The 25,311-nt window shown below is 42.6% G+C and overlaps 1 protein-coding gene across 1 annotated transcript; it reads left to right on the plus strand.

Annotated features, from left to right (window-relative positions):
* Positions 1 to 1,499: 1,499 nt before the first annotated feature.
* LOC306918879 (uncharacterized protein) lies at positions 1,500 to 7,243 on the plus strand (the record flags this gene model as incomplete). The annotated part of the gene is made up of 17 exons (XM_079531730.1): positions 1,500 to 1,566; positions 1,714 to 1,788; positions 1,874 to 2,257; positions 2,362 to 2,463; positions 2,558 to 2,790; positions 2,876 to 3,057; positions 3,179 to 3,272; positions 3,399 to 3,525; positions 3,623 to 3,834; positions 4,002 to 4,119; positions 4,209 to 4,300; positions 4,414 to 4,531; positions 4,649 to 4,759; positions 4,954 to 5,029; positions 5,364 to 5,473; positions 5,592 to 5,765; positions 5,896 to 7,243. The coding sequence occupies 17 exons, from the start codon at positions 1,500 to 1,502 to the stop codon at positions 6,123 to 6,125; spliced, it is 2,505 nt and encodes an 834-aa protein (XP_079387856.1). The 3' UTR covers positions 6,126 to 7,243.
* Between the last annotated feature and the right edge of the window lie 18,068 nt (positions 7,244 to 25,311).

Here is a 25,311-nt window from a genome sequence, read left to right on the forward strand (position 1 = left end):
TACTTTTATTATTATCTATATTCAACCTTTGTACTGATACGTTCTTGGTTTACCTATAGGCTATGATCCTCGATTACGGTTTCTATGCATGTGGTGTATTACCGTATGTTGACATTGCTTATGGTAAATCTAAAGAGTCATTGTATTAAAACAAATACAATAGAATAAAGTTGGCAATAGAGGTAGAAAAATACATGGTAAAAGCTGTTTTCTGCTGTGTTCATGAGCATGGTTAGCTCTGCATTTACGTGCTGGAGTAGTTAGGAATACAGTATGGTGTAGTAGTTATGTATGGTAATTCTGTGTCTGTGTGTCTTCCTTCCAGACAAGCCCGTCATTGGAGTCTCCAGTCATCCTAATTCTCCTGACCATCTCCTTAGTGCTTCCCACACCAGCATCTGTCTACGTCCAGATTCCAGAGGTAAGTCTGGGATGTCCTACTGATTGATGCCAGCTTTGAGTTGGTTACCACAGCACAAGCTTTTTTCCAGGGAGTTCTGTCTCGATGACTAGCCTCATCCTCCTGACTGCTATCAATTTAGGTCCCTGTACAGACATGTGTAGGTAATAAGGTCCTGTTAAGGCCCATATCCATAAATGCTCCATAGGGAGTGGACAAAACAAACGAGAGAAATTTCACATGTTTTGTCTGTGTATTTATATCTGCTACCGTTCATTTTCACAGAAGAGAAGAGAAGAGAAGAGAAGAGAAGAAAAGAAGAGGAGGAGGAGAAGAGAAGAGAAGAGAAGAGAAGAGAAGAGAAGAGAAGGGAAGGGAAGGGAAGAGAATTAAGGTAAGGAGAAATATGGAAAACGCACGCACACGCACACACACACCTTCATTCAAAGGGCTTTATCTGTTACGAATGAGTATGTTGGACCCAAAAGCGACAGCAGGCAGAACAAGTAAACTTAGAAGGATGTCTTAACAAAACACAGGAACTTCCATAAATGGGAAAACAGGTAAATAACAGGACTTTCCGAATACAGATACAGGACAGACTCACTCACCAGGGAGCTAGAAACCAACAAGAATACAATGCAAATGCGGGGTTTAAATAGACACAGGGATAACAGATGGCACACACAGGTAGGGCCTATACTAAATTGACAATCAACACTGGGATAGGCTGAAGGGGACTAAAAGGAAGGCCAGTGCAAGCATGCTCTGTTGCACTGGCCTAAAAGTGGGTCCTTTAAAACGGCTTCAACTTCTGAGAATGTGATGTCCTACTGATTGATGCCAGCTTTGTGTTGGTTACCACAGCACAAGCTTTTTTCCAGGGAGTTCTGTCTCGATGACTAGCCTCATCCTCCTGACTGCTATCAATTTAGGTCCCTGTACAGACATTTGTAGGTAATAAGGTCCTGTTAAGGCCCATATCCATAAATGCTCCATAGGGAGTGGACAAAACAAACGAGAGAAATTTCACATGTTTTGTCTGTGTATTTATATCTGTTTGGTTGCTGACTGTTCCCAATATTTTTGTTTCAGTAAAATGTCGACACGCAGAAAGAGCGAGCCATTGTCCGCCAAGGAGAGACTGAGAAAGGCTTCATCTTATGGTTAGTCTCCATCTATGGAGAGTGATTTTGATGGATTGAAGTGGTTGGAGTATGTATAGGGTAATCATTTGATAGTGTCTGTTATTTTGATTTATGCTGGCAAAGAGTTTGAACATATTTGGTCTAATGTGGTTGCTGTTTCTCCAGTTGGTACATCCACTACACCATCTACGTCCACTACACCATCTGTGTCAACACCATGGCTCGGTTACCAAGAACCTGGTAAGTATAAATGTACTTAAAATAAATTCCTCAAAGAAGACTATGGCAGTGATGTTTTATTTTTCTTGTGTTTCTCTCCCTGAAGATTTTAATAGGCAGATGCTCGAAGAGCTTCTTCAGGACACTGCGTATGATTGTGTAGAGCAGCCAACACAGTCTCACACTTGGAGTCAAAGGCAGAAAGATGTCCAACTAGGCTGGCAACAGGCAAGAGACCACAATGTGGACAACGTGTTGTCAGCGGAGAACATCGTGGAGAGGACGTGTCAACACTGTCACTTGAGAGAAGCTGTCATCCGTTGTGGGGAATGTATGCCTTCAGAGTCGTTTTGTGCAGAGTGTGATCGTTTGGTACATGAACGTCACACTCTGCACAATAGGCAAACCACCATGTGTGGTTATTATAAATACATTCCCCCAACAGAGTCGGTGAATCTCAGTGATGGGAAATACATCATCTGTGAACAAGGTCTCTTTTTCAATTAACAGACAACATTGGCTCATTATAACCTGTTATCCCAGTACCTTCACACAACCCAAACATTTCATCCTGATTGTCCTTTGCCCCTTCAGATTGTTTGCTGCCAACAGCATATCCTGGAAAGATATGCACCTGTGACACGTTTGATGTTTCAGTCTCAGCTGGTAGAGCCATCATACTGGTTTCCATAAATGGTAGGAATTTAAGTCTTCATCTATGTAGATGCACACACCGTATGTGTTTAATAGACATTACTTAAGTTCCTTGCTATGTCTCATTTACTCTCAGGCCGCTATGATCTTCGCCTCCCAGTGCTGTCGTGCAAACAGTGCTCTAAGCAGTGGTCTCCGGAGGTCAGGGACTTTGTCAGAAGTGGCTACTGGCCTGGAACCATGCAAGCCCAGACACTGTTCCACCAGGATGTCTTCCACTCCTTTGAGGCAATGAAGACATCAGCTCCAGCGTTGTCTAGACAAGCCTTCACAACCATGTTGGACCAGAGGACAAAGCAGTTTGGAAGAGTGAGTAATTAGTTTGTCATGTCGTTAAGCCAGTTTATTTAATTTTATTTATGTAGCAGTCATATTAATTATGATATCTTTTCAGACTGGCAAAGTGAATGCAGGTTCTTTTCAGACAAGCTTTCTGCAGTATATGTACTGCAAGTCTGTTGAGAACCAGCTTCACGGAGATGAACAACGCTTTGTCTGTCCTGCTTGCACCCCGGACATGCTGGCTGTTTCAGTTGATGGCAACAGAAAACTGTACAGGTTCCAGCAAAAAAAACAGTTAGTTTGTCTTTCCTATAAACACTATCGTAATGTTTTTTATTTATTTAAGATGACACTTCAGCTGTTGAATGTAATAACTGTTACTTTGTGACCTTGTTTTGAAAATGTGTGTATGTAGGAGTGAAGAGCCAGGGTTCTTTGATGGCTTGTTCTTGGCAAAAGACTCTGAGGTGTCAACTTTTGTTGAGGAGGTCAGAGGAGTTGTAACAAGTGTAAGTTTTAAACAAGTGAAACATGGCTCAGCCAAAAAAAAGTCTTGACTGTATGTTTCAGTATTGAGCCCTGCTATCTATTGTCTAACTATTAATACTGTATATTCTAACTATGTGCTTTGGTAGACTGCGGGAAAAGCGACGTGTGGGAATTCGCACTGGAGAGCTGCTAGGGAGACGTCCAAGCAGGCCAACAGGTTGGACGAAGAAGGCATTGAAGTTGCCGTTTGTAGGCACGGATTCCTTCTTAGAGGTTAGTATTAGTATTGATGATAAATTGAACATACAAAAAGATATCATGATTATCTAAAGCACAATAATATGCTCCTAATCACCGCTCCCCTCCAAAGGTCTGAATATGTACAGAGGAGAAATCTTTGCCTACCCGATGTTTCTCCAGCAAGAGTACAAGAGTGCCACATTCTTGGCCATGGATGTGACCTGCAGATACGTACCTTACCTGGCGAAGGTGTCGGAGAACCTGGCCCATCTTCAACCCCTTCTGAGCATGAAACCGTGCTTGTCTGTCATGCATGCTAAAGCACACACTACAAAATGCGAGGTGATGCGTCATACTGCTTGATGATGTAAATTAGATTGTCACAATGCATGGCAATGTTAGCCACAGAACAATGGTCTGAACTGACCCAAACTATATAACCATAGTAACCTATGGCTATGCATCAATATTGACCATGCGTCTGGCCACACTGTTCATACTTCCTATAGATCCAGTGGAATGCGAGGAACCAGGAGGGAGTTGGGACCACTCTCGGTGAAGAGGTTGAGCAGGTCAACAGTTTCCTGTCCAGATGTGCCCTGACCACCAAGTATATGATGAAGTCAGGTTTGTAAGCTTATTTAACCCCCTGCTACTTTTAGCCTGCAAAGGTACACTAAACATTTTCAACAATCTTATTTGGATTTGTGTTACAGTAAGAACTGACATGCTTGCGGTCCATGCCATGGGGTGGAATCTCCGTAAAGCCATTGGCCTACACTCCGCTTTGTCCTCCAGATACAAAAAGGTATGTTCTTTTGTTAAAAAAACGTAATGTGTAACTCTGATCATGATTCAACTTCAAATGCTATTTCATGAACACATTTGTAAATTACAGTGTTCTGTATTGCAATTTTTCAGACTGTCGAGAAGACTTTGGAGGTAACGGAGGGACTCGGGAAGCTGCAGGAACAGTTTAAGTGCACAGATGACATGCTGCAACAGTGGGTCATTGATGTGAAGCAGTGGGCCAGTACCGGTAAGAACAATGTCCTCACATGGACAACACGCATCAATGTGTGTGGGGAAGAATCAATCTGACGGCTGACAATGAGTACATTTTTAGAACTTGTGTGAACACTTTTTTGTTTCTTAGGAAGTGCAGCAGCCAGTTCTGTGTCATCAGAGATGCATTGTTTGCAGCTCTCCATTGACTCGCTTTTTGTGAGCATCTGTCAGAAGAAACACTACCTCTACAGACAGAATGGTATGTATTGTGAAATTATTTTGCTGGCTCTTGCAGTATGTCAGTTTTGTTCGTTACACAGCAATTAAATTGCAAACCAATTAATCAAGAGGGCAAAACTTACATTGCCTGTAAAACTATAACTATACATAATACATTTCATTCATTTACTGGACAGAGCCCAAATCACAGCTTTTTGTAATACTATTTTGCAGATCGCAACAAAAGGCGTCAGAAAATCACCCAGAAGATTGGCCAGGAGAAGAAACGCTTGTTGGATGATGTCCAGAGGTATGTAATAGATATTTTCGAATCCTAAATCGATTGCCAAATATATTGGTGTATTTCTCTGCCTTCCATTCAATAGTCCAGTCTGAAATGGCACATTGGTGAGAGAGCTTGCTGACTAGACCACAGTGGTCCTCCATGCTTACTATCACTCTGTCAGCGAAGTGTATTTGTCTCATCTTTAGAATATATCCTTTTATGACCAGGTATTTACAGTATAGCACATTAGATTGGGTTTGGGGAACAGGCCAGGAGGCTTGTTGATCTGTATGCTGTTCTGGCTTAATCTTCATTCTCAACACTTCACCCTGCCTGGTATTAATATTTTACATTATAGGTACAACCAACAACCTGATGCAACCCCTGTGGATATAAGCACTGTTGTGCAGAAACTGTCCAACAAAGCTGTGGAGAGCATGATATGGCCATGGCAGGAACAGAACACAGGTGTTTATTATAATACCGGTATCTCTATTAGACTTTGTGAGCTCGTTTGAGATGACTTTTTGTATTTATTTATAATTAATAATTCAATGTTTTCATTATTAATGTTGTCATATCACAGATGGTGTCAACATCCTCTGCAAGAAACAGCTTTTTGACCAGGTGATGCTTCTGTCACGACTGGCAGAGGAAAAGCAGATTCTGGTAAAGGAGATGATGCAACACTGTGCCTTCTTAAAGGACTCTGTAGCAAAAGTGCAAACACAGATGGGAACTGTCTTGTCACAGACGGGAAGTAAGTACAACTCCATCTGTCTTTTTATGAAATTGTCCAAGTGAGAGACATGTTGGTTTTTCGTTACCGTTCATTTTAACATGTGTGGTTTGAATTGAATTCCATTAATGTTCTTGTGTATATATTCTAGCTTTTCCAAATGTATTGACCGAGGAGGGTTCGAGGGGCCTAATCTGTCTGCTCAAGAGAAGATTGGAGGACCTTAAACTCAAGCAGCAGATTGCAGGGAGAGCCTACAAGGCCATTCTGGGGCCAAGTCTCCAACTGTTGGAAGAACAGGAGGCAGAGATGGAGGAGGAAAGAGAGTGTCAACCAGAAAGCTCGGACGATGACGACGACGAGGAGGACACTGAGATATGAGACTACATATTGCCTGGGATGTATACAAGGTTGACCAGTGGATTATTTTATTTGCTTTTTTTCTCCTTTTGGAGTGGATTATTTTATTTGCTTTTTTTCACGGTATTGTTTGACTGGGGGCACCCCTAACGTGCGCACGGCTCAGGAACGTCCTGCGCTGAACGGACTGTGTACACTACACACAAGCGCAATGACATGAAGCGGTGTTTGAAGGTTTTTCCAGAAAGACCTGTTGTAAATGTCATTTTACTTTTTGGCTGTCTCATTTTTAAAATGGTACTTATATAGCGCCTTTATCCAAGGTGCTTTACATAGATTGTGCATTACATTCACACACACATTTATACACCGATGCCGGAGGAAACCATGCAAGGTTTCGAAAACGTTCAAAACGTTTGAATATACCCCCTTTTCCTCATAGATGCAGATGGATCTCCGATCAACACATGTCAGTTCAGTTTTCATTTATGCTTGCTGTTTTTGGCGATTTGCTGCAGTGTTGGGTCAGACGTGCTCCCGTTGCATTCGTTCAGCATAATGTCAATTTCAAATTTTAATATTTCCAAAATTATTACAGTTTTGACATTATTATGTCAACTGTTCCTGTGTGTGTGGGGGGAGGAGGGGGAGAATGTTTAGGCCTGTCTCTACAATACAAATCTCTCTACAATACAAACAGCAGCATAATGTAAAAATAAACAACAGAAAAACACATTGGACACAACTGGACATAATCACAACAAGACCATAGACTTCAGACACAGGACCATAAGCAGGCAGAAAGGAGAGTGTATACTGCTCTGTGTTCATTCTCGGATGGAAGGTGAGCCTACGACTAAAGGTCCTCACTGTATATTTATTGATTGAATACTTAACAGGCTTTGGGCTAAGCCCCTATAGGGCCATGGCTTGTTTCCATTGTGGTATTCTGTATAATATCGGAATCAGTCAGAATCTGTATCGGCAAATATGACCCTGTGATTAATCGTAGCTCGGATATCGGTCGTAATTTCATTATTGTAGAGCTATTACATTTATTTACCTTTTTAAAAAGGAGATGGCTATTTGTAGGCCTATTATACAGGGAAAAATGCATCCTTGACTCATTTGGAGCATCAATAGTACTACCTTTGCTTGTTGATCTGTGTAAAGCATGTTGAATTCCCTTGTTGAAATGTGCTATACAAATAAAACTGCCTTGCTTTTTAATAACCTATTTGTAATTTCTTGACTTTGAAATCCTACTAAATACTTCAATCTTTAAATTAGTAGCTTAATGACTAGTAATACATTGTCTTCATGTCCAATGTATTAGCTTTTACTTTTCAGGATTTCAATTCAAATATAGTAAAAATAGATGATCTACAAGCTCAAAACGTGTCACAATGTCACGTTTTGAGCTTGTAGATCGGCTATTTTTGCGACGACAGTAACATCCATATGTCCATCTATTTTCTGTGTTTTTGTAATCTGCATTTTTAATATTGATGTAACTTTAGATGTTCTTAATAGCGTTCTTCTCCAATGGGTTCTCAATGTTTTATTGTACTGAAAACTCCTTGTTTTGCAACATAGCTGAGTTGTCTGTTTTTGGCCATAAAATTCATTAATTCATTCAAGTTTTTTTTTATTCTCGAAATTACAGTAATTTAACTCATTAGTGGTGCAAACCACTTCCTTAAGTGAGTGTGTGTGGGTGCCTGCCTGCCTGCCTGCCTGGGTGCGTCTGAGCATGAAAACAGCATGGGTTTTTTTTCACCACCTGTGCGCAACCTAACATGCACACAAACACACACGCACATATTAACTGTATATATGGTGATTTCAGGTGTGCCAGTACAGTAGTGGGTACAGTAGAGAGACCCCCACACGGTAACTGTCACCCTCACCCTGGGTGTGTTCCTGTTTGTCTGGAACTCCCCCCACCCCACACGGAGTTGCACCACTTACTTCACACGGGTGTGATCTTTCTCAGTGTCGAGTAATAGTATGCTAGTATGCTCACCAAGGTTTTAAAACGACCCAGGGGTACCAATGTGGTCAATTGTAATGTAGTTTGCAGGTGATTCCATGTATTAGGGCCACAGAGGCCAAAAGCAGATCTACCAAGTTCAGAGTTAACTTTTGGTACTTGAATTTGGGGACATTTCTTGATCTGGTGTGATAGGGTTCAGAGTCCCATTTCAGAAATGATGTATTTAGGACAATCTCCAAGCATGACTTTATACAAGAACAGGTGCCAATGCAGTTATCGTCTCTCTGTCAGGGAGGACCATCCAACCTTGGTATATAAGATACAATGGTGAGTACCATAGCTATCACCTGTAATAAATCGAATCGATAAACAGAGTCTAGGGATTTAAGAGTGGATGCTGCTGCATGCAGAATGTCTTGGAAAAAATTGCATGGTTTTCTCTCTCAACATACAGTACATGTGTATAGGCTGCACATCTCTAAAGTGACAATTTAAGGCCATTAAGAACCTTTGATGACCACTGCTCTCTACTGAAGTAAGACAAGTACATGGGCACTGTTGCTTCTCTTCTAAATCGAGGCCCATTGCAAGTTACCATATGCAATTGTATAATGATTTTGATGTTGGATGTTGTGGATGCTAGGTTGTCATAGATATTGTAATGAACTTTTGAACTCTGCAGTCACCCTATATGCATTATAACAGTGATTATAAAGCTTTATAAATGTTTATAATATGTATTACAACTATGAATAATGAAATTTAGTGCGAGTGACCAGTAATAATAATGATATGTGATCTTAAGTAATTATAAAATGCTTTATAATTATTTATTATAGTTATAAAGCATTATGAGTATAAATATAAGTAAGTAGCCTTGATGAGCCATGAGGCCCATAGGGCAGGAGCCTATCTCCTGTTTCTGTAGCGTGAGGCAGCTTGATGTACACCCCCTGGACATGACACTAGTATGTCACAGGGACTTACCCCCAATCCAACCCTTGATGCTGAGTGCCAAGCAGGGAGGCACTGGGTCTTTGGTATGACCCGGCCGGGGATTGAACGCATTGAATGCATTAGGGGTATATTTATAAAGTATTACAGATGGGATGCATAGCAAGGCCACAATATTGTGCTGCTGGGTGTAGAGGAGTGTAAGGAAGGGAACAACAAGGATTCCTCAGTTTAGCACTGTACTGAACAGTCCTGTACTGTACACCATCCGGCTGAATGCCAAGAGGACTGAGGTTGTCGCCTATGCCGTAGATGTATAGAGCCTCTGTAGTGTACTGTACACCCCACACGTGAGGAAGGTTGACCCTGTCATCAATAATGCTCTTCGGATCCTAACTGGCTGCCTGAAGCCGACCCCTGTGCCCTACCTGCCAGTCCTAGCAGGAATTGCCCCCGCCGGCCTTCGACGGTGTTTCCCAGCACACAGACTTACGGTTCTCTTAATTGGCTAGCGTTAGGGTTCGTTTTCAACGCGCGATAGCTCGGGAACAATAGGTCCGTCAGCCAAGTAATTCACATGGGCGCGTACAGCTCTCCAAGATCTACGCTCCGATAGGTCCGCCATTCTCGTGCGACACCCGTAGCAAGAGTCCAACTCTGACCTGTAATCCACAAGCCTTAGAGACATGATAAACCTTACAGTGTATTGAATGATGAAATGCTAATCCTAATTTTGAGAACCACACGTCCGTGCGCGGGGAGACACATATTGGCGCGTTCGTCAGATTGATAGCTATGCGTGGATGTAAAGCACGCCCATTTTCGACCTTTGTGGGAGGAGCTATCGCGCGTCAAAGTCTAACCCTAGTTTTCTGAACCACATGACCGTGTTTGGAGAAACACATATCAGATTGTTCGTCCTGACAAGCTATATAACATACTAAAAGATGGGCCTCTAATATCCAATGGATTTTGACTTAGAGGCCTTAGAGAGGCTAGAACAATAACAACATTTTTTTTTCAACAGGACCAATTCCATTAAATCCAGCGTGAAAAAGTGAGTCAGACTAAGTAGTTTTTGTGTTTGTGTTTGTGGGGTCCAAAAAACGTGTCTAAAAAAATATCTAAAATATTTAGAAGTGTCGTAGAGACTTGAAACCAATTCCATTGGATTCCCCGTGCTTCAGACATGGATAGACACCCTTTGTTTTAGAACATTTGTTTTTTCCCTGTCGACCATAGCTTAAAAGGGGCTCGACGCCGCACAGGGGTCACGGGCGTGACCTTTGATAGTTAGAAGTGTCGTAGAGACTCAGGACCAAGTTCAATGGATTCAGCTTGATGAGACGAAGAAAAAAATTGCCTGCTCAAAACAAACGGACAAATTCTGGATTTGTAATTGATTTTAACGCGTTGGAGGCCACTAAAAATCAAATTTTTTAAGGATTCCTCTAAATACACTTCCCCCCCTATGTCAAGTAAGGGAAATCTAATGGTGTTAGTTTTAACTGTCTAGAAGACTTAGAAATGGGTCAAATTGCTGTTTGAAAGTTTAAAAAAATCATATTTTGTCGAATTTTATCTCAATTATATCTCAATCCGACAACCAGAAGTGCCTTAATTGGCCCCTAGTTGGCTAATTATAGAGTTTGCGTAGAAATGTCGTAGAGAAATATATATGAAGAATAGTGATGGGGGATCTGTGTGTCTCTAGTAAAGCACTTTGACCTGCATTCCATGACATGAAAGGTGCTATACATTTATCCATCCATGCAGTTATCCATGCGGCTCACCTCTGTTCACAGAATCTGAGCTGAATTGACATCTGTACCATTGTGATCAAACCAGTCAAGTTGTACAGTAGTACTGGTGCACTGCATTAACCTATTTTGGTGGCCTTTCATTCTGTGATATTTTCTGAGACCAGATCCACCACGCAGTCATGTATAGCCTATACATCTTCATGTAGGCCTATGGCATGTGGATGGGATTAACTATAATTATGTCATTTTGTGGTTTTTTTCCTAAATACTTTAGAAAGTATGCACCAAACTGTACAGGCATTGCTTTAGTGCTTCAAAACAGCTACATTATGAGAATGGGATATTTAAGGAGATCTGGAATGGTGTGATGTACTATGTTGATGTAATAGGCTACATTCTGGGTAAAACAGGTCTATTATTGTTCAAATTGAATACTGACACACATTTGCCCATCACTGTTAGGTCTACCCCTTAAAACTTTAAGTGCCCTCTGACCATGAAGGCTTTGAAACATATGCCCCTCATTTTGTACTAGCATAAGTATAAACTCTGCATATGGTTATATATGCACAGGAATCCAGGATTATAACAATAGTCATTCATACCATCATCCCCGTTCTCCTCACTCTCCTCACTCCTCTTGGCCAAGATGGTCACCACAGGGCCAGGCGTGCTACATGGAGGGGAAAAAAAGGGAATTAAGGCCTGTGGTCTTTGCCTCGCAAGCCAGGTTCTCAAACACCACGCACCTTTCCAGTCTCTGGTCTGGTCCTCATACCCAGAAGTTATGAGGGAATGCCCACTGAGTAGCAAAAAACTACTTTCTGGCCTTGACAGCCCATACATGCAAACAGAAAAGTCCTATATGATTGCATTACACTCACTTTGCCACTCGATCTGCCATTCACTTTATGCATGCGCATACCCTCTATTGAAATGAAATTTAAGTTGCTGAGCAAGAGCAAAAGATTGCCCACCTGTTCTGCATAGTTATGATCACCTCTATTGACTTATGCAGACCGTGGCCATCTTGAGATCAGAGTTTGGAAGCGCTCGCTTTCAGCAAAGCAACGTCCTGCTGCTTTCTGCATTTGGCTATGTGCAAATTCAAAACAGTTGGTATGCAGGGCAGGGCCATTGAGTGATATCGAACGAGCGCTTCCAAACTCCAACACATAAATAATCACCTGCAAGGAATTGCAACTAGTTAGCAACCTGCAATTAACTTAAAAGGAGAATTCCATACTAGAGGCTTTCTTACCTTTATTTGTAGTTGTTACGTCCCCACCAAAGAGGTCCAGGTGTTATTTTGTGCAAAAGTGCATTATTGGCTATTTCCCCTACCATAAACCCTCAATGGGGGTTGGGTTTTTGTGCTAAAATTGGCTTATTTCCATCGAAATAAGTAGTAAAGTGTGCCACTTGGGATACTATTTACATTCTGAAGAATGATTTTTGAGCGATGGAAATAAGCGAATTGGCACAACACCCCATAGCCCCATTCAATTCAATGCAATTCATTGAGGGCTTATGGTAGGGGAAATAGCCAATAATGCGCTTTTGCACAAAATAACACCTGGACCTCTTTGGTGGGGACGTAACAACTACAAATAAAGGTAAGAAAGCCTTCTAGTATTCTCCTTTAATGGCAAGATGGCTGCGGTCTGCATATACTCAATTGCTCAGCATCTTCTATTCTGTATCGTCACTTACCTTGTAGTTGGTCCCTCCTTCTTCTTCTTCTTCTTCTTCGGCGGCTCAGCCGAAGAAGAAGCTTCCTTTGCCTCCACCATCTGTTCCTGCTCCTTCCTGCTCTCTTTCCCGTCCTCTTCTCTGGCCTCACCCATCTCTCCACCCTCTACTTGTCCATCCTCATCACCCATGTCTTCCTCCATCTCTCCACCCTTCTTCTTCGTCTCAACTTCCTCTGCCTCCACCATCTCTTCCTGCTCCTTCCTGCTCTCATTCCCGCCCTCTTCTCCGGCCTCACCCATCTCTCCACCTTCTACATCCCCTACTTGTCCATCCTCATCACCCATGTCTTCCTCCATCTCTCCACCCTTCTTCTTCGTCTCCGTGTCAACTTCCTCTGCCTCCACCATCTCTTCCTGCTCCTTCCTGCTCTCATTCCCGCCCTCTTCTCCGGCCTCACCCATCTCTCCACCTTCTACATCCCCTACTTGTCCATCCTCATCACCCACGTCTTCCTCCACCTCACCCTCTGCATCCCCTGCCAACTCTGCCCCCATCTCTCTCTCCTCTACTCTCTCGCTCTCCTCTCCTTCTCCTATGTCCTGCGTGTCTCTCCCCTCTTCCCTCACAGAATTGCATGCTTTTAAAGAACAAAAACAGAAAAACAAAAAAGGTATAGTACATTTAAATATGCTCCATCTGGACATAATACAGGACCAATGTCATGGATATAGATATCGTGCTCTAACCTACCTTGGAGTAATCCGTCAAAAAGGGCCAGCATCTTGCGCAGTAAAACATGCCCCTCTGGGGGAAGCTCAAAGGGAAAGTGCATGTCGGCGTTCCAGCCGGCATTCTTTCCCTTTGTGGGCTTCCCCCAGAGGAGCAAGGGAACGTGCCCCAATGCCTTCATTTTCTCCACCTAAAGCAATGAAAAGCATAACAGCAAACATTGTCATGGCAGGGTTACAAAGCCCAATGAACGGCTATTTCAGCTGGTGTCGTTCACTGAAAAAAGCAGACAAACCCTGTATGCTTTAGCCTGGCATGGCCAGACTAATATCACAATAAAACTTTATTTGGAGCACTTTTCATGACATGTAGCTCAAAGTGCTTTACAGAGCAATGAAGAAAAAATAAAAGCAAAAGCATGATACATTAAAATAATATCAAAAAGGCAGTGAATAAGGCAAAACATCGAGGACATGAATAACACAGGATTAAAAAGTATTAAGAAATGGCTCTTGAACTTTAAAGCCATCATTCTCCTGCCTGTCTTAGGTATAATGGGAGTTTATTCCAAGCCGTAGAGACAACACCGTTTTTGAAAGGTCAACCACACCTACAGTATGCAACTCCTGAGTTGCACTTGTGTGTGTTTTGACCTTAAAAACGGTTTTGTCCCAACCCTTTGGTGTGGTTTGGGCTTAAGACAAGACATAGGTTGTGCAGGTGCTACATGGTTTAATTTCTAGTCATGTTTTGACCAAATTGACATTTCCACTCTCCATCTAAGACTGCGGATATCCAAATCAGAATGCTTGTTATATTCCAAAAGTTACGCAGGCACTTATGCTATGAGGCCAACTTTCTGACTTAGGCAGAAATTATTTTGAATGTAACAAGCATTCGGATGAAGGGAAACACCATAAGTCAATAAACCAAGTCCCTAAATAAGACAAAAACATTCATAGTATAAAACTACAAAATAAATACAATAGACCAAAAATACAATAATACAAAATAGAAAGAAAAAAAATATGTATTACCAACTCCAATGCACGGTCCACGACTTTCGAGCCATTGCCGGCCTTCTTGGTCTTTGCTGCCCACTGGGGAGCGGTTTTGCGGAACGCTTCCAGGGTCTTGGTGTGGCGCTCTTTGAAGCCCAACAGCTGCCCACACTGTGTAAGTGAGAGAGAGAGCAAGGATGAGAGCACTATAAGAGGTACAATTAAGATACAAATGGGTTCTCTTAAACTCTAAATGAAAATTAACTTAACACACAAAATATGCTGTTGAGTTAATACACAACCAGGAAAATGTCAATGTCAATTATCTGGCCAGTGGCCACAGACATTATGCCATAATCTGTCATTATTGCAATGCTAGTACAGATGTTGCCATTTTCTTGAATGCCTAAACACCTGGTTGACTGCACAGTTTAACAGACTCAATATCCCCTTTTAGCTATAATAGGATGTGATTTATAAAAGAAACGTACAGTCAAATTCTATTTCAAATGCAGTATATGCTAAAGGCATACTGTACTGTATATATTACCTACCTTTTTGCATGTTTGAATGCCACATGGCATCTTTGCCTTGCATTTTTGGCAGGTCCTGGTGTTAGACGGCATTTCTACAATTATTATTTTAAGGGAAAGGGGGGAAACAATTACTTAAAGCAGCACTAATTAAACATTGTAATGAATATAATGTACATTTCTCCAATCTGTATAGTAGACTACGTTATAATATAATAACCTACTCTTTCAATGTGCTTGAGCTTCACTGTGGGGGAGAAAGAGAGAGAGAGAGAGAGAGAGAGAGAGAGAGAGAGAGAGAGAGAGAGAGAGAGAGAGAGAGAGAGAGAGAGAGAGAGAGAGAGAGAGAGAGAGAGATAATTAACATACATAACTACACTATATTATACTGTAATCCTAAATAACTATGTAATGTAATTGTCATCTTTATTCTATCTTATTTATTTATACAAAAAAAACATGTATTTTGGCTCCTACAATTTTGATGAGATTTGAATTACAATGACCAAATGACTCAATTTGACATAAGGTAATATTAATACACCACATGCATAGAAATAGTAATCTAGATTCATAGTAAACCAAGAACCACTACCTACATACCTATCTCTATCTAACCTAGTGGTTCCAAAAGTGGGGTCCGTGGACCCCCAGGGGTACCTGAGGGAGTTCCAGGGGGTCCCCAGCTAAATTATAGTTTGGAACCAAATGGACCATTATGGGTCTGTAACTCAGAGTCTACACAAATGGAACCAAATGGACCCGTTCCATTTGTACACTCTCAGAGTTAAAATAACATTGATTTTACAATATAAATTGGTGGTCCCAGAGATAGAAATGCCATTAAATGGGGGGTCCGTAGACTAATGCATGTCAAACTGGGGGTCCTTGAAATTAAACCGTAAAAACTTCTCTTATGGGGGTCCCTGGCATGTCTTTTCAAATGGGGTATTGCATTGTGGTAAGGGTTTGAGCAACACATGAGGTGACCGAGAGGCAGATGCCAAAATAGTTATTTAAATTATATTTGTAGGGTCAAAGTCTCCGCCATCTTCATTCACTTTATCATGATAGCAACCTTTCATAGGGCCCATCTATTGGTTTACAATGTACAAGTAGTATAAATAGCCGATCTACAAGCTCACAACGCGTCGCAGCGTCGCGTTGTGAGCTTGTAGATTGGCTATACTGTATACACTGGGCGCTTCCCTGCGCAACGGATTGCGGGTGGTGCGGATTAATAAATTGGATTAATTAATAAATTGCGGTCGGATAACGGGCGGATTATAATTATGCACATGCGGATTCGGGTGACAAAAAAGCTCATCCGCTGTTCTCTAGTTTACATCCTCTTAGCATACCATGTAATGAACTGTATTTTCATTTGCTTTTTCTGCAAACTGCAGAAAAAAGTACTCATTCAATACATATAGCTGCTGAATAGCCACCGCGGGGCTACAGCGTCATCTAGCATGCTAACAAATACAAAGATAAATTGCAAATCTGAGACATGGTCCCTAACGTAAACAACATCTACATCAACAACAATGGAGCGTTCACACGGGCAGATAAAACGATGCACCGTTGTGAGTTGATTTGGTTAGCTACATGCATCGTTCCGTCTATCAACGTGATTTCGCTGGCTTCCATTGACAACGAATGGTAGACCGCATCGTTTAATCTGCCTGTGTGAACGGGCAGATCATTAGATTAATAAAAAAGCAATCCATAATAAAAACTCACCTTAAACATACACCTGAAAAACTTGCTGCTCCTTGTTCTCCGGAAGTCGCATGTGGATTGTGGAGCGACTCCCCCCCCCCCCCCGTCCCGGAAGTTCCATGTGGAGCGAGCCAAGAAATAACAACAATAATAATAATAATAATAATAGTAATAATAATAATAATAATAATAATATAGAAGCAGTAAATATGTAGGCCTACAGATTGTTGGGCTTTCTATTAATGTATAATTAATATAATAATAATAATAATAATAATAATAATAATAATAATATAGAAGCAGTAAATATGTAGGCCTACAGATTGTTGGGCTTTCTATTAATGTATAATTAATATAATAATAATAATAATAATAATAATAATAATAATATAGAAGCAGTAAATATGTAGGCCTACAGATTGTTGGGCTTTCTATTAATGTATAATTAATATAATAATAATAATAATAATAATAATAATAATAATAATAATAATAATATAGAAGCAGTAAATATGTAGGCCTACAGATTGTTGGGCTTTCTATTAATGTATAATTAATATAATAATAATAATAATAATAATAATAATAATAATAATAATAATATAGAAGCAGTAAATATGTAGGCCTACAGATTGTTGGGCTTTCTATTAATGTATCATTAATATAATAATAATAATAATAATAATAATAATAATATAGAAGTATTATTATTATTCTAAGTAGCACAATGGCTGAACTATTATAGCATTTAGCTTCCAGAGTGATTTACACATACATCAAATACATAGAAATAGTCGTCAAACATCATCAGTAGTGATATATATTTTATTGAGTGTTGTTAATATTGCAAACCTATCGATTTTTTTTATTTTCGTGACGTGACGTCACTGACGAGCAACGTATAGAAGTGAACGGGGAGGAAATCTAGTACATATCCACGGATTGTCCTCGTGACGTCACCGACGAGAAACGTATAGAAGTGAACGGGGAGGAAATAAAGTACATATCCACGGAATGTCGGGGAATCTAGTGTCATATGCACGCATTTGCAGTGTGCCAATCCGTGCTATTTCACCGTATTTGGGGGAGAAAAAAGGAGTCGCTGCTTCTTCGCCTGGAAAGCAGCCAGCTTAGGTGGTTCGGGCATCTGGTTAGGATGCCTCTCGGGCGTCTCCCTAGGGGGGTCCTCGAGGCACGTCCCACTGGGAGGAGCCCCCCGGGGCAGGCCAAGGCGCAGATGGAGGAAACACATCGACTCACTGGCCTTGGAAGTTAAGTTAGCGAAAGGCTAAGCGATTGATCGCGGACCATCCAGGGCAGGCATTATGTAGCCCCGTCCTGCAGTGATGCTTTACTGATGAGCTGTGAATAAAGCTTTTTAATTGTAAATCTAAAACGCAATCTGGGAAAAGAATATCTATCATTGAAGCAGGTGGAGCCTTCCGGCTCTCGGCCTTTGTATCGATTGCCTGTATTGGCTGTAGAAATTACAGCCCAAAGAGGGAACAAGATATAAGACATACCAAGCCATCAACCCAGATCTATTTATTCACCCACTCTATACCAGCACCAGCAGTACACATTACATTGAGGACTATTTGAGGATAACCTTTACACGGTTTTGGTTGTCCGCTCATAGACTGCGAGTGGAAATGGGAAGATGGAGCCGCATACCACCTGAACAGCGGTTTTGCCAATGTGAGACTGGTATACAAAACGAACAGCACATACTGGTGTGTCCCCTCACACAAGATATCAGAGTGAAATATGGACATGAGGGTATTGATTTGAGCTCACTCTTTGTGGGCACTAACAGAGAGACTTTGCGTATGCTACTGTACATGCCTGCCTGTCACTTGTGGAGCAATAGAAAGCTCCTGTTGTAAAGGGATTCTGTATTGTGTGTTGTATATTTTAATGTATTGTACCTTTTAAAGTTTTTGATTCATGGGTTTTTTATTATTGTTTGGACCCAATGTTTTATACATTTGTGTAAATAAAGTAACTAACTAACTAACTAGAGAAGAGAGACCAAGCTTATTTCAGTATAAAACTAAAAACTTGTTTAACTCCTTCTTGACAGTCAATGATCATCACAAACAACAATCAAAAGGTGATAACTAAGTTGTTGTGCTGTAAAATACAGACGCACATTTTGGACTGTGCTCAAATGATCTGTGGTTTATGAATCTGTGCCAGTGAGTCTTCTTTTTCGTTTATTTATTTTTTGACCGTCTTTCTTTTCTTTTTTGTTCCTTTTTGTCCTTTTTGTTCCGACTAGTCATGGCTGCCAGTTCCCACCTGATGTTGTGTAGGAGTTCTGACTGGTCCAGACCGTACTGAATAAATGCTAGTTTGCATAACGTCTTCAGACTAGGACTTAAGTCCAAGATGTCCGTGTTTGATGGTCCAAGGAGGAAGACACGGTCTCCCAGCATGCAACAGCAGATCACATACGCGGCACGCCCCCCTGTCCTCAACCCTTTCCCCTTTGCCAGGAGAAGGTCTCTGGACTGAATCTCCACATGTCATTGCGGTTCCAGTTATCATGGCTGCCGCATATGTACAGCTCTCCATTGTAGGTGAACGCTGAATGACCCCAGCGTTCTGCACAAGGCGTGCTAGGCCAGAGGTCGGTCTCTGTGTCAAACACTCTGATGGTGTTGGCGTGCATCCCATGGCCTCCGGAAACAAACATCTTTGTCCCGATGAAGGTGACAGTGTGCTGTTTCGAAGCAGGAGGTTCAGTGCAGCCTCTCGTGTTAACTAAAGACCAGACCATTGTAGTCGTGTCCAACTTGTAGATTGTATTAGTACATCTAGTGTTGCTTATCAATCCTCCGTGGATATACATGGCTTTTCACAGGCAGAGTGTTTCTTTCTCGCTTCCGGAACAATCCCAGAAACCTTTGGTTTAAAACCATCTGTGGACGTCGACATCGAATGCGTAAAGTAAATTGCGTTGCAGCAATGTAACCGGAGGTGATCGGAGGTTCTGAGGGAACTTCGGGTGACGTTCCGGGAGCAACTTCGCCCAGCGCAGAGACTCCTCGTTGAAAACATTCACGTCAATCCGATCCTCCTCGCTGCCTTGTTTCGATCCGTCAAAGGAGTACACCCTGTTCCCCAAGGCCACTGCCGCGGCCTCGCTCCGTTCCGTCTTCCAGATGCAGCTTACTGCGGAACATTTCGCTTATATGTCTGGCACGTCGACAAAGTCGACGAGTTGGTTCGGGCCAATCGAGGCCAAGCGATGACTGGTTTATAGAGAATTAGGTTGCCAGCGTAATCCCAGTTCCAGGCAGGTTGTGGGTGATCCTCACAGCAGACACTCGATTTAGCAGGGTGGACTGGACGTCTAGTCTTCTGAAGCTAACTCGATGAAACAGAAACCGTCGTTATAAGTTGCCGTCGTTTGGTTTCGTTCCATTCACCCCTACTGTAGCTTTTCCCAGCGGGCCTCCGGAAACAAACATCTTTGTCCCGATGAAGGTGACAGTGTGCTGTTTCGAAGCAGGAGGTTCAGTGCAGCCTCTCGTGTTAACTAAAGACCAGACCATTGTAGTCGTGTCCAACTTGTAGATTGTATTAGTACATCTAGTGTTGCTTATCAATCCTCTGTGGATATACATGGCTTTTCACAGGCAGAGTGTTTCTTTCTCGCTTCCGGAACAATCCCAGAAACCTTTGGTTTAAAACCATCTGTGGACGTCGACATCGAATGCGTAAAGTAAAGCGCGTTGCAGCAATGTAACCGGAGGTGATCGGAGGTTCTGAGGGAACCTCGGGGTGACGTTCCGGGAGCAACTTCGCCCAGCGCAGAGACTCCTCGTTGAAAACATTCACGTCAATACGATCCTCCTCGCTGCCTTGTTTCGATCCGTCAAAGGAGTACACCCTGTTCCCCAAGGCCACGGCAGCGGCCTCGCTCCGTTCCGTCTTCCAGATGCAGCTTACTGCGGAACATTTCGCTTATATGTCTGGCACGTCGACAAAGTCGACGAGTTGGGTCGGGCCAATCGAGGCCAAGCAATGACTGGTTTATAGAGAATTAGGTTGCCAGCGTAATCCCAGTTCAAGGCAGGTTGTGGGTGATCCTCACAGCAGACACTCGGTTTAGCAGGGTGGACTGGACGTCTAGTCTTCTGAAGCTAACTCGATGAAACAGAAACCGTCGTTATAAGTTGCCGTCGTTTGGTTTCGTTTCATTCATCCCTACTGTAGCTTTTCCCAGCGGGAAACAACCCTTAAGGGCGACGGAGGCACCAGCAAAGCCAACTCTAAAATGGAGCGTAAAGAACGCAAACTCTATCTGCAAGCCCCACAGAGAGAGAGGAAAGGGATGGGGGGGGGGATACGGGGTCCGCAAATGGAAAAAAACACAGATAGGCGCCATGGCAACGATGGCCCTTAAAAGGGGGCACAAACAAACAGCGGGGGGAGGCGAAACGGAGACGGGTCTGAAAGCCAAACGCCAATTAACCGATGTTCTCATGCTTGCCCCTCCGCTGACAAAAGGGGCCTCAGATGACTCGTTCTATAATAAACTATAGTGGCTTTGTCTTTCGGTTTGCCATTGCTCATGCGAGAGGAGAGGAGAGGAGAGGAGAGGAGAGGAGAGGAGAGGAGAGGAGAGGAGAGGAGGCTCCATTGAAATGTGTATTTCTCACCGTCTTGGCAGTGGAAGAGCGGGGCTGGCGGTTGGAGGCGGAAGAGGAGAGGTGCGGGGAGAAAAGAAAAGGTGTTAGATCCTCTCTCCAGCTGTGCGATGGAAGCCGTAATGGGAATATGCCGGGGGAGCAGAACCTCGGAATCCGCATGAACGAGGAGAGAGATCTGGAAGGCTCAGACGAGCAAAGGTACAGTATACGTACAGTATACAGTCGAACGCCATGCGAGGTCCAAAACCATATTGGAGCTGCTGCTGGCTCCTCTGTCTGTCTCTGCTGAGACAGGGGTTCACGGTCACATTTAAACACGGACACGGGGCCAGTCGGGGCCCGTCTTTGACGTTAAACACCCGCCGATTTACACCGTGTTGGTTTCTTTCATTTACTTTAATGAGAAAATGATCTCATGCAAGCACTGTCCTTTCTTAGATAATCTCTCCCGTGCGTGTGTGCGTGCACGTGTGTCTGGGGGTTGAAAAAGAAGGGCTGCAGAATTGTGCCTAAATCCTCAGTAACTGGAGGAGCTGTAGGAAGGTTTTGTGCATCTATATCGTGATGCGGTGTCTTTGAAGTGCAAACAGGACTGCATGTGGAAACAGAACTCTGTGAACGAGCCACGTACTGCATGGGGCCCAAACTTCTGATTCCCAAACTGCAGTTCTAACTGCAATGGGGAGTTTGTTCCACAGACTGATGGGACACAGTGGCACAGTCGCGCGTGCTGTCGCCTCACAGCTAGAAGGTCCTGGGTTTGATTCCCGTTGGGGACGCTGTGGGCGCTGGGGGTGTGTTCTCTCCTCCGTGTCATCAGTGTCCATACCCGAGGCGGGGTTGGCGAAAGGGCCTTTCCGTGTGGAGTTTGCATGTTCTCCCTGTGTCCCCTAGGGTAGGTAGGTACCCTCACAAAAAACATGGAGTAATCCTGGTCTCCAAACTACCTCCCCCTGGCCAGCCGGGGCGCCTGATGGAGGGGAAAGGAACTGGTTGGAATAACGTGTTCCTTCCACACGCCACGTCCGGCCGGGGAAACTCTCCCCTGTCAGGTGAAAAGAAGCAGCTTGGACTCCTCATGCATTGAAGGGAGCATGAGGTCAGTCCGCTGGTGTCGCAGAGGACTTTGATAATATTTAGAATTCATCAATACCACCTCAAACCTCCTCACCAAAAATAGCCGATCTACAAGCTCACAACAACGTCACACGTTGTGAGCTTGTAGATCGGCTTTGTTTCGTTTGAAGTTATTTTCAATCTGTCGTAATGAAAACTACTATTGTCTGAGAAGTTTTTCCTCGTGACACAAACTGATATATCTTAGCGGGAAAGATTTTCACATTTATGTAACGTGATGTGACATAAACGTATAAGGTTCTGACTGTAAAGTAATGCAATCCCAGGGGCTCCTTGTAAGTTATTCACAGGTGTGACCAGAGCAGCCAAAACAGCTTGGCTGCTCTACAGGGGCTGGATATGGATGGACGGTGTGCTATGTGGGTCCTTGAAATGAAGATGTCTGGAGACCCAGTGAGCTCTCTCTGACTGAACTGATGAAAGGGGATGCTTAGCGTTGGTCTCAGGGTCTCCTGAGGTCCCCACCACCACCACCACACCGGCCCCCGTAGCTCTCCCCACGATCATCTGCTATTACTTCTCATTCATTCCTCGGCACTCGGCAGCTATAGCTCCACTAGTGGTGCGCTTATATACCAGAGCTAGCCCCTCCCCTCCTCTCATAATACAATACACACATGGTGATGACAAGCCGCCCGTGATGAACACAGCCCTGGAGAGGAGCTGATGATGGGGATCAGCGCCGGGGGAAAGTAACTAAGTGCGTTTCGTTCGCTGCCGTTGTCGGGGTGGAAAAACCTCTTATCTCCATATTCTAACTGGTCTTTTTTTCTCCTGTAAATTAACTACAGCGTCACACAAACAATTATCAAAATTAGCAGATTAGCAAGAAAAAACCATCGAGGGTCTGGAAAGAAGAGTGCAGGACCTGGAGCAATACACTCGCATGGAAGATGTAATCATTTCGGGACTGGAAGTTAAACCCCGGTCCTGTACAGAAACCCCACCACTGTCTTCTAAAGTCCACTCCGCCATCTCCCGCCTACAGGGTCCTGTATTTAAATCCCTAAACGGCCTTAACCCTTCCTATATTTCTGAACTAATAACTGCTCCCCCTACCACCAGGACACTCAGATCCTCCACTCTCAAACTCATTGCAGTCCCCCCTTCAAATCTGAAAAGAAAAGGTGATCATTGTTGTTCATTGTTTTTGTTGTTATTTTGTTTGTTTGTTCTACTATTGCACTGTGATAGACTACGGTCTACCTGTTCTCTGGAAAGCACTTTGGGTCAACTGCTGTTGTTTTTAAATGTGCTATATAAATAAAATTGACTTGACTTGAATAAAGTTGGGGTGTGCGTAGTTGCGTAACAACGTGTGCGGTATTATACTTGTAAAAGACAAGATGTGAAGGCTTGTGTACTAATTATGAAGACTGTTTGCAATCATTTTAGGCGGTGGGTGGCAGTTTGTGTTTTGGAAGACAAATAGTATTTTGTTGTTTCTTCACACAGAGCTGGTTCTATGTTACTGAAAGAATGTGGAGCAATCCTCTTATGGCTCTGCTGCAGTAACAATTAATTATAATAATATCCACTTATTCAATATTGTTAGACTATACATATATTATCAAGATAGCCAGATACTCTATATTGGATATAGATAGATTAATATATTAAATATGAAGCTTACAAAGCAATCTCACAGTTTATTTCTAGAATGTTGCATAGAGCATGACCTGGGGGAGGAGTCAGAGAGGGGTGGAGCACATACAGCAGTTTGTTAGGTTGAGATTGGTGGCTGATGACTGTATTGTTCCACTCTTTGGCCAATCAACACCAAGCAGTTAGTGGTTCCACCTCAGGCTCTCCAGTATAAGAAGAGTTTGTAGTTGTTCTCCACAACTCCTCCAGGATATCTATACTTTCTGATCACATCTGACTGTGGACTCCAGACTTCAGCTGAAGATGAACTCTCTCAACACACCCAAAGATCATCAAGACCTCTGTAAGTTACTTACTGTGTCTATATGGATATACAGCATGCCATAAGGATGTTTTTTTTATCTAGTAATTTGTTTGTTTTGATTTATTTTAGCATTGACTACCTGTTGTCATGTATTTTGTGATGATTGTAGAATTGAATTATAAATGGATGCTAAATTGATAATAGGGTACATTAACTTAACAATATAGGTTTTGCTATTTTAAGTCCAGGAATGCCTCTAAACAACATTTCCTTTGTCTTTGTTTCCAATTCAGTGTTGCATCATCAGTCTGGCTTCCCTGTTCTACCAGAGGTGAATGAACAAAGAAGCTTGGCTAAGCAAAAATGCCACTGCTGTGATCAGTGTGGTAAACGCTTTCCTACAATGTCTAGACTTAAAACACACCAGACCATTCACACTGGAGAGAAACCCTTTGGATGTGATCAGTGTGGTAAACGCTTTCCTATAATGTCTAGACTTAAAAAACACCAGATAATTCATACTGGAGAGAAACCATATGGGTGTGATCAGTGTGGACAACATTTCTCTTTAATGTCCAACCTTAAAAGCCACCAGAGAATTCACACCGGAGAGAAACCCTATGGATGTGATCAGTGTGGTAAACGCTTCTCTCAGTTGTCTGACCTTAAAACACACCAGAGAATTCACACTGGAGAGAAACCATATGGATGTGATGATTGTGGACAACACTTCTCTACAATGGGAAATCTTAAAACACACAAGAGAATTCATACTGGAGAGAAACCATATGGATGTGATCAGTGTGGACAACATTTCTCTGAAATGTCCAGCCTTAAAAAACACCAGAGAATTCACACTGGAGAGAAACCATATGGATGTGATGATTGTGGACAACACTTCTCTACAATGGGAAATCTTAAAACACACAAGAGAATTCATACTGGAGAGAAACCATATGGATGTGATCAGTGTGGACAACATTTCTCTGAAATGTCCAAACTTAAAACACACCAGAGAATTCACACTGGAGAGAAACCATATGGATGTGATGATTGTGGACAACACTTCTCTACAATGGGACATCTTAAAACACACAAGAGAATTCA

The sequence above is a fragment of the Electrona antarctica genome (assembly GCF_951216825.1).
Source record: "Electrona antarctica genome assembly, contig: scaffold_137, whole genome shotgun sequence".
Lineage (NCBI taxonomy): Eukaryota > Metazoa > Chordata > Actinopteri > Myctophiformes > Myctophidae > Electrona > Electrona antarctica.